The 10,934-nt window shown below is 33.2% G+C and overlaps 1 protein-coding gene across 5 annotated transcripts in view; it reads left to right on the top strand.

The window, feature by feature from the left end:
- Window positions 1-10,934, top strand: part of LOC106462180 (nephrin-like) — a 96,913-nt gene that overhangs the window by 50,048 nt on the left and 35,931 nt on the right. For all 5 annotated transcript variants that reach the window (XM_022389369.1, XM_022389367.1, XM_022389365.1 and 2 more), the window contains one exon: window positions 3,224-3,334. In XM_022389369.1, coding sequence (XP_022245077.1) covers window positions 3,224-3,334 — 111 coding nt within the window. The remainder of the gene's footprint in view (window positions 1-3,223; window positions 3,335-10,934) is intronic.

Genomic DNA, 10,934 nt, shown 5'->3' with positions numbered 1-10,934 from the left:
ATAGAACTGTTAAAGTAGTAGTAAGGCAACACAATCACAGTGTTAACTTGCCGCTGTCCCATTTGGGGACAGTAATTTCTTATAGAACTGTTAAGGTAGTAGTAAGACAACACAATCACAGTGTTAACTTGCCGCTGTCCCATTGGGAGACAGTGATTCCTTATAGAACTGTTAAGGTGGTAGTAAGACAACACAATCACAGTGTTAACTTGCCGCTGTCCCATTGGGAGACAGTGATTCCTTATAGAACTGTTAAGGTGGTAGTAAGACAACACAATCACAGTGTTAACTTGCCGCTGTCCCATTGGAGGACAGTGACTCCTTATAGAACTGTTAAGGCAACCAAATCGAAGTGTTTTCTCGACAATGTCATTCCTTTCCGCCCTTGAACAATTTGCTCTTTGTTCATAAATTAAAAGTTGAAATGTTAGGCATAAAAAACAATAACTTAGTTTTCTGAAATTAGTTTTAGCTTATTTTTAACCCAACTGAGCTAAAACCAGTAAGCTTGGCTTTGTTTTTTGTTTTAGAGTAAACCTGAACAATGGACTATATTCATTCTGCCCATTGCAGTGAATCGAGTCTCAAAGTTTAGCGTTGTAAGTCCGTATACTTTACCGCTGCGCCATCTAGGATAGGGAGGCAAATCTGTATGTTTTAGGAACGTTACAGAAAACAGTCTAACAGATATTAGGTAAACCTGAATAACACTGTCAAGTGGTTACTTTTAACAGATGTTTATATTTGCTTACATACTTGGTTTAATACTGGTAAAGGAAGAATGTAACAGTGGTCAGATGAATGAGCTGTTGCTTCGGTGGAATTTTAGGAAGAGTGGACAAAGTATGTTTGGGAACTTTACAGGATTGCAAATGCCCGTTGAAAGCAGAATAGAGGACGTTTCGTCTTCTACACTTCAGAAGAAGCCCTCAAGATAGAAACCGAAATGTCGTCTCCTTGCTAAATTTGGGACGGCTAGCGCAGATAGCCCTCGTGTAGCTTTGCGCGAAATTCATAACAAACCAAACCAATAACAAGTAGTTGGGACATTTGTTAATCATGCTAAATAGATGTAAAACAATATCAGGAACATTTCCTCGTTCGTGTTGGACGTACCAGTCATTTAGTAATAGACTTATTGCGTGTTTTATTACATTCAGGTTTGTCATGAATATCTGCAATGTGTTCACAAAGTGCTCTCTGACATTCGAGACCTAACGAAATTTTTTTACAGTAGTGATTATAAAGTCACTCAACCAAATACAGGTTTTATTGCAGAGCAGTATATATCAATCGTTAAATGATTATTATTAGAGCCGATAATTAAAGGCAACAAAAATAAAGCAGATATAGTTGTTATTTAGTGGATATCATATTCTTGTTGGTCGATGACTCCCAAACTGAAGAGTTATGGTCTTTCTCTAACATAATAGATAAAACTAATAATGTATTGACGATAAGCCAATAACCATTTGATTCATCATATAATGTACTGACAATAAACCAATAGCTGTTTCATCGATCATATAATGTATCGATAAGCCAATAGCTGTTTTATCAATCAAATAATTTACTGACGATAAGTCAATAACCGTTTGATCGATCAAATAATGTACTGACGAAAAGCCAATAGCTTTTTGATCAATCCCTTTGATTAATCTGATAAACACGTTGAACCTAGATAATGAGACTGTTGTCATCCTTTAATTTTAAGGATACTTTTTCCCTTTACTTAAAAAGTTTATGGATTTTGTTGCTGTTGTTTCTTAGTTTTCTCGAGAATTCCACTGCAAGTCACATTAATTCTGGCATCCGTTTTATCATGTGCTTTCTTTTATTGTTGATAACTTTATATATATATGAATTTTTCATGTTAAATCTCTATGAATTCTCAGTCTGTAATGTAAAACAAGATTTTCCTTTTCCGCTTGTTTGCTCTTTGATTTTTAGCTTATTCCTTTCTCTCCTACTTTGTCAACAAACCTTCTTTCTCTATTATTTTTATCATATTTTGAGTTTTCTAATTCAATGTCTATCCCTGTTTTCCTTTTCCGCTTGTTTGATCTTTGATTTATGGTTTATTGCCTCCTTTTCTCCTTTGTCAACAAACCTTCTTTCTCTATTGTTTTTATCATATTTTGAGTTTTCTAATTCAATGTCTATCCCTGTTTTCCTTTTCCGCTTGTTTGATCTTTGATTGATGGTTTATTGCTTTCTTTTCTACTTTGTCAACAAACCTTCTTTCTCTATTATTTTGATCATATTTTGAGTTTTCTAATTCAATGTCTATCCCTGTTTTCCTTTTCCGCTTGTTTGATCTTTGATTTATGGTTTATTGCCTTCTTTTCTCCTTTGTCAACAAACCTTCTTTCTCTATTATTTTTATCATATTTTGAGTTTTCTAATTCAATGTCTATCCTTATTTTCTTTTCGTATTTGTTTGCTCCTTGTATTTTTTAAATTTATTGATTTCTTTTCCATTTTGTCAACAAAGTCGTTTCCTTCTTTTTCTATTTTTCTCATATTTTAAGTTTTCTAAATCAGTCCAGCCCTTATTCCACACTTGCGCGTTTGTCTCACATATCTCGAGTTGTTACACCCAATTATTTTCTATTTTTCTTTAATGCTAAGCATCATATAAGAGCACTACTATAGCTGTTTTTCGAGTATATATATATATATATATATATATCTTTACTTAAACGTCAACGAATCAATTCATGAGTAAATGAACAACAGTATAAAGTATGGCAAATTTCAAGACGTTGTCAAGTCCAGGTTGTAATATCTAATTTTTTATACATTGTACTTAAGTTTACTTATGCATATTGATATAATTACTATCAAAATAAACCAGCAAATGAAACGTGAAAACCTAATACAGGCATAAAACACTCATAAACATACTGCAAGATATAAAATGTCCGTTTAGCGAGTTCTATGTTTTATTAAACCATAGCTCTCTGCCCTTACTTTATCCTTGTTTTTTTTGCACTAAATACAACTTTTCTTTAAACCAACAGCAATAATTCCACCAAAAATCGATAACTTTCCAATCTTAAAAAATATATAATATTCTGATTAATAAATGAATATCTCCATTAGCTTTATTTTCAATAGATCGTCAAAGTTAATTAACTTTTCACCAACATTATTATGTTTAAACAAAAAATATGATTTTACTACAGATATTCCTGATTACATTTTACTTTCTCTTTGGTAGTACTCCCACGTAAACCAAGAATTACTGATGGAAAGGGTGATCTAATTCATAAAGTTGCAGGTCCATACAATGAGGGAGATCGTTTGGTATTACTATGTGAAAGTGAAGGAGGTAAGATAAAAAAATTATTGTTTCTTTTATGGATTTATTTTATGTGCAAGTCAATGAAAGGATTATTTCTTATATTTTCCTGAATTTCAAAAAGTGCATTATTAAAAAAATACATATATGGTAAATTATATTTCGGGAAGATATTATTATATAAACATAAATGGTATATTATAAATCGGGAAGTTATTATTAAAAATAAACATAAATGTCAAATTATAAATGGGGGAAGATATAATTAAAAAGACATAAATGGTAACTTATAAATCGGGAAGATATGACAACTTTCTTCTTCATATTTACTTGTATATTACTAATATATGTAAATAATATAGTATATCTTTATACCTTTCAGTACAAATATAAGTTCCAACATACATATTTCAAATCAGTAGAATTAAAGGTAACTTTAAAGAATTGCTGAAAAAACCACACAAAAAACAACAACTAAATGCCATATAGTAAATATTGAGGTACGTTTGTATAATTTTACAAAACATATAATAAAAACATTTTTATCTAAAATGATGTAGGGATGGTAGTGCCAAAAAAGAATGCAAACAATAATATAGGGACGATACAGCTATACATAGATCATCCCTACATGACTTTCAGTGTCAAAATTTAATTTTACACTGTAAAATGCATACTTGACTTGAATATTACTGCAGTTGGTATGCAGTTTGTTTATCACAATATCATGGTCATGTCAGTATAAACATCGATGTAGTGTAACTAAGAGCCTAGGACTTACGTTAAAAGAAAACCAAGTTGAGTCAAAACATGTCTTGATTATTATAGACTCTCACTACGGGGTCGGTCAGTTTGACCGACCTCGTAACCTTTTTGTACTCGTTCACTTTAGAGTGTAACATTAAACTTTAATATTGAAAGTCATGTAGGGATGATCTCTGTATAGCTGTATCATCCCTATATTCTTGTTTGCATTCTTTTTTGGCAAACTGCTATTCCTACATCATTTTTACATTTACAAAATGTTTTTATTATTTGTTTTGTGACTTTTTTCCATTTAAAGAAAGTTAGTGTATTCTATGAATGTGTGTTATAATATTTACTATTATGTGTATTGATTTTGTTTTAATTTCTTCCTAAAGACACAGATTGTATAGTGTACAAAGCACTGAGTATTCTAGATGTTACAGTCATCTAATGTTCATCTAGTAAAGACTGGAAATTCCTCTTTCTCCCTGTACTTAAGTTTTTTTCAAGGAACTACATACTTCTGAAAAAACTAACTTCAAAGGATAATGACAACATCGTTTACACTATAATCATGATTTTTTTATATAGCTACTACTGGCTATTATGACTAAGTAATTATATCGTGAACTGACCGAAAATACATAGAGTGGATATAGGTTTAAACTGATTTTAGTAATAAAGTTATTGTAGAGTTATCTCGACTGAAACAAGGAGAAAGGTGAACAATTTGGTGGGTTGGTCACTTTCTGTTTTGTTATCCTAGCAATGATTTTACCCTTGTTTTTAGGCTTGTTGGGTAGAGAGACAAATGAAAGTGAGTGGCATTCATCTTTGGAAGAAACACTATCTGTCATTGTTGATTTTTTAACATACATATTTGTATTATACCTATTATATACCTTGGGCATCCCCACATATAGAATCTACGGACTCTATGATAAACAAAACCAGAATTACGGTTTTCAAGTTCATAGTAAAACTTTACTTGTATATAACATCTTTACTTACAACGTTGAGCTTGCTGCATACCAAAAACATTACCTTATCTTGTCACGTTTTTATGGTGTTTTCTGTTTTTTCTCCTTGGCTTGAATAACTTTATGCAAGTTTGTTGCGCAATATTTTGTATATAAATGAGGCCATCTTCTTTGTCTTTGTCGGGGTTTAGGTCTTTAAAGACCTGGGAAGGTCAGATTCGTTGACCTCTTCCTCCCTCCTTTACTATGTTGTATAATTGCTGAAGAATGGACGTGTAAATACAACATGAGGGTCATAGTAAACCGCACTTAATTTGACCCTTGGAATATAAATTATTTTAGTTTGAATTTCGCGCAAAGCTCCACGAGGACTGCGCTAGCAGTCCCTAACTTAGCAGTGATAGACTAGTGTGAAGGCAACAAGTTATCAGCACCAACCGCCATCTTTTGGGGCTAATCTTTTACCATCAAATAGTGGGGTTTACTGTCACATTATAACACCCCATGGCTGAAAGGGAGCATATCCAGTGACGGGGATTCGAAGCCTCGACTCTCAAGTTACGAATCGAGCGTTCTAACCACCAGGTCCCAGAGTATAAATAGCGGGTAAGAAAATTAAATAACAACAATGCAACACAGAAAAAAAAGAGCAAAGAGTGACAACTATAGTCTAATTTACATAAATGAGATTTTCAAATCAAAACTGAACACACTAATTCTCACTGTGGTTCTCTAGTATTTACAATGTTAGCTAACTGAAAGCAGACCATGAAGCTTATAACATAAGTGCTAAATACACTGACACAACGTTAAACGCATACGTCAAAATACTGATAATGGTATTGTGGGATATCTAAAAGATGCCATCTTAAATCAGTTGGAATCAGCAATTTATCGCATCTTCACTGTAGAAATAATAATGTTGCTTACATTTGAGATGAAAAAACAACAATCTCAAAAATTAGAGTGATAACTATAGAAGAGATTAACAATGATATACTTTCATAAAATCTACGACACATATAACAACAGAAGAAGTCGGAAACCGAATGTGTCTTAAATAAAAACGGGATAATTGTATATTGCAAAATTGTGTTATCAGAAACCTTTCTAATAATGGCAACACACATGAGGGGCCGTTTTATACGCTGACTCAAAATTATCGATGATCTTCATCGATTAACCTAGATAATTTGACGAAAATAAATTGATATGGGTTTTTCTGAAAAAACATAAAGTGTGTGTCATTTATAGAAAACGTAACTCAGTAATTATGATGTTAAGATATACTCTCAAGTAGCATTAATTTTCAAATGTCTAGTTCTTCAGATTTTCAATTATATATATATACATATTGTATCTATGTGTTGAGCCGTCCAGTAGCTCAGCGATAAGTCTGTAGGCTTACAAAACCAAAATTTGTGTTACGATACCTGTAGTACTTTGTGCTTATCAATAAATCAAATACTGTCAACTACAAATCAATCAACAGTTCATTTATCTTAAGTTTGAGTACTTTAATGGACTGTGATTGCCTATTGAAAGAAAATAATTAAACACAAAGCTGCACAATGGGCTATCTGGGCTCTACTCACCACGGGTATCGAAACCCAGTTTCTAGCCTTGTAAGTACGCAGACATATCGCTGTGCTACTGGGGGTTAAGATGACAAAAGATTCGTCATTCATGTAAGAAAGAGAAGTGAATAATATAAGTAAGAAGAAAAAGAAAACCAAATCAGTCGCGTAACAATGTTTAAATATAATATTATTAATAAAATGTTAGCTATTGTTCATTCTAATGATGCCTTGCAAATGGCTGAAGTATGTTAAGGTTATTGTTTGGCTAAATATATCCGAGCACGGTAGCTGAAATTTGAATATGTATTGTTTTTGTACTAAATGGATGAACTGTAAACGTTTTTTGTGACTAAAACATGAAGAAAAACCTTTGAAAACCCGAAACTCTATATAAAAATATCATACAATACATAGAGCAAAAGTAGGTCAGGACGTTAGATTGAAGTGCTTAAAATGGACAAACACCATTGTGTACACTAAACACGCTTTGCTGCATTAGTAGTTAAGAGATTTCGTATTCCACGTAATATATCACTCTGAATAATTACAATAATCAGCACAACTGGTGCATCTACGATAGGAGAGCGTGTAGATATGACTATACTTTCTGATTTATATTTTACGTTTAATATTTACATCATTAAGCCTTTGAATAAATAAGTTTAAAAATCACCATGACAACAGAGGTTGAGTTTTGTATATTAAAATGCATTTGAAGTCTCACAAAGTCGTTACTGTCGATGTTGCTACGTCCAGTCATGCTCTAGCTAACGATGGTTTATCTTAACAATAGCCCTATAACATATTTTCCATTAAAAAAAAGACTCCGTCGTCAAATTGTAGTGCTGGAAGCTCACAACTCCTCTGTGCATGTTTTCTATATTTCAGGTAATGTACAAGGACGACGTTTCCCGACTCCTGTTTCAACAGTCCGATCACACAGAAATCCATAGGTACAGCGTCTGGCAACTTATCCAGTTTGTCTCCGTGTGCAATAAAATGAATGCTAATTTTATTTTCCTTGTGTCTGAGATATTCGACGGTTAAATAGACATGTAGCGGAAACAACTTCCATTAGTTTTACAGACGGGGATCTTTTTTGATTATATTTATATATACTGTTTCCTTGGGCATGTGGACTCCTTTTGACTCTGAATTTTGTGTTTGTGGATTATCACCTGTTATAAGACGCTGCACTTTGCTTACTACAGTAGAGATAGACCATGTTGCGGGTCTATTTTTGGATGGTTCTGGTGTCCCAAATTGATCCAGACTCTTTGGTTTTCAATATCATTAAGTAAAAGGGATATCCCAGCTAGAAAATTCTAGATCCCCGAACTTGATATATGAATATATTGTGTCTGAAATGACTGTTCCATACCTTTCCCAAAATTAAGTGTATTACACTACCTACCAAACGTTAAATAATGTCAAAATATAGTTCTTACACACTTCATTCCATTGTTGCTTATATTGGCTTTGATTGTGACCTGACTTGTTGGTTTGTTGTATTTATAATGCACGAAACTTAAGTTATTTCTTATAATTATTATGTTCTCATATAAATTAGCCGATTTACAAAGCTACAGATGTCTTCAAACAACTAAATGTTTGAAAATAAAATACCACCAGTCTACATTACTTTATCTAATAGCTTAAACTCGAAGTTTATTTTCAAAACCAAATTTGCCATCTCGTGCGAATAATCGATTCGTTAAATGTAATCAGTTAACGTGCTCGACGATTAATCATTCAGCTAATTTTACTAATCGCCCAGCTCTATAAGGAAGTGCTTTTAAATTTCTTAACATACAAAGTAGTACCAGCATATTTTAACATTGTACCAAGTAGAATTAACATTTATTAACATAATAACAAGTTCGCAATCTGCGGGTCGCGGTTTCGAATCCCCGTCACACCAAACATGCTCGCCCATTTCAACTGTGGGTCGTTATAATGTGATGGTCAATCCCACTATTCGTTGGTAAAAGAGTAGCCCAAGAGTTGGCGGTGGGTGATGATGACTAGCTGCCTCCCTCTAGTCTTACAGTAGCATCATCAGGTACTTAACGCAACTATACTAGACTTGTTATTTCTAGAGAGCATCTGACAGATCTGACTTATTTGATTTCTTAAAAAGTCCGTACAACACAAGAAGTGCATGTATATGAGTTCACAATTCACAACGACAAAATATAAATTCTTAATATGTTTAGAAATACACCATTAAAATAATGAAAACGACCCTACTGAAATTCAACCATTTTTAGTAGAATTAAAGTTTCTGGCCTTTATTCAAAAACCAAACTCTTCTCTCAAAAATAGACACGTTCCACTACCTGGTCCTCTTAGGACTTTTGATATGCCACAAAGAACATTTAATTGGAGACAACGCACCAAGTTTCATTTCTATTCAGTTTGTTCTAGTTAGGCCTAAAATTCTGTAGACTTACTGAACTGACAGATAAAACATTGGAAAACAGCATGATAGCATAGACTTTGAGAAATTATGATCCTTTGACGTCACAGTTGGAAGCACGCAAAGAAAATGATCCTGTTCAACCATTTGCAACAGAGATTTACATATTTTGATCCAAGTCGTTGAGAATGATCATTTTTGATTTATCTTTAAGGAAACAGCGTCGGTATAATAGCTGTACTGTACTAATATACTCGCATTTCTTGTCTCAGATAATAAGTTTAAGGGGCTACCCTTTATTTCTTTCTCTGTCTATATATATATATATATCAATACATTCACTCTCTAATGGCCCAGCATGTCCAGGTGGTTAGGGCACTTGCAATCTGAGGGTCTCTGATTCGAATGTCCGTCCCACCAAACATGCTCGCCCTATCAGCCGTAGGGACGTTATAATGTGATGGTTAATCATACTATTCGTTGGTAAAAGAGTTGCCCAAGAGTTGGCGGTGGGTGGTGATGACTAGCTGCCTTCCCTCTAGTCGTTCACTGTTAAATTAGCCCTTGTGTAGCTTTGCTCAAAATTCAAAACAAATCACTCTTATCAAAATTCATAACAAACCACTCGCTAATTCTAGAAACTAATTATTATGAACTTTTTCTCAGATGTCAAAAGTTTGTTTGTTTGTTTGTTTCTTAAGTTCTTCACTTCCAGTAGAAATACATAACATTTCAGCTCATAGTATGAAAGGTATAGGAAATGTCCAAGAAAATATATGAACAGATTCCAAATATTTCATAGCTACTAATGGAACGTCGAAAGCAGCTGAAGCGTGGGAACCAATATTCCTAATAATTGTGATAAAACTACTTGATGGTATATATTTTTTCTATTCACATTACATTTTGGAAAATGTTCAATTTCACGCCTCATACTTAATAACAGAAATAAAACTTACGTTCTTTAGAACCAAGTCTGGCTTTTGATTGGCTATAACACAAATTGTGGGCTACCAGAATAAAACACACAAGTGTTAGCAAAAATCTTTGTGTTGAATTTTGTAAATCCGAATAAACATAATGAAAACATGACTTCACTGCTCGTCAATGCCTTTAGATAAATATAATTCTAAATTTAAAACCACGCGCCATTTGTGTTATTAGAAAACACGCAACAAGAATCGTGTTACGGGTTCATACAAGTCTGTGTTGTTGTCAAATAATAAAATGTGTTATCTAGATCATTTTCTAGATCTTTCTGCATTTTTTTCTATTAGCAAGTAATTGCTACTTTTTTCATGGTGAGTTTAATTTCTTAAATTTAACAATTGTTGCCATAAATAGCATTGCACGACAAAGGCAAGTGCCCAAGGAATAAGATTTAAATAGAACCCTCCATCAAGAACAAACTACAATTGATATATAGGATCAATAGAATCTAGCTAATTTTTTAAATTCAGAAAACGGCTAAAATGGGATTAAAAATATCAAATAAAACACCTTTTCACCACTGTTAACGAACTACATATACCAATAATGAAGGTTACTTCTATCAGTTTTATTTTATTTTATTTATGAACTATTTTTAGTAACAGTCACAAATAATTTTGAAACGAAAACTGTCGAATACAATGTAGTTAACTGTGCGGTAAAATAGCGACTTAGATAAGGAACGCTAAACTTTTGGATATCATAGCCTCTTACAATGACAAAGAGGAAAGGACAGTTTGGAGTAGCATAAGCTCTCATCAGATCAACATGATCGATGACAGAAAATTTCATTCAAAAGGGATTTATATGTCTTTTGGAGGAGTTGAATGTCTCGAATAGTTTTTGTTTATACTCTACCTTGTGCCCGGCATGGCCAGGTGGATAAGGCGCTCGACTCACAATCTGAGGGTCGC

Source organism: Limulus polyphemus, unplaced genomic scaffold, assembly GCF_000517525.1.
Source record: "Limulus polyphemus unplaced genomic scaffold, Limulus_polyphemus-2.1.2 Scaffold1111, whole genome shotgun sequence".
Classification (NCBI taxonomy): Eukaryota; Metazoa; Arthropoda; class Merostomata; order Xiphosura; family Limulidae; genus Limulus; species Limulus polyphemus.
This window is presented reverse-complemented; position numbering and strand designations above follow the sequence as displayed.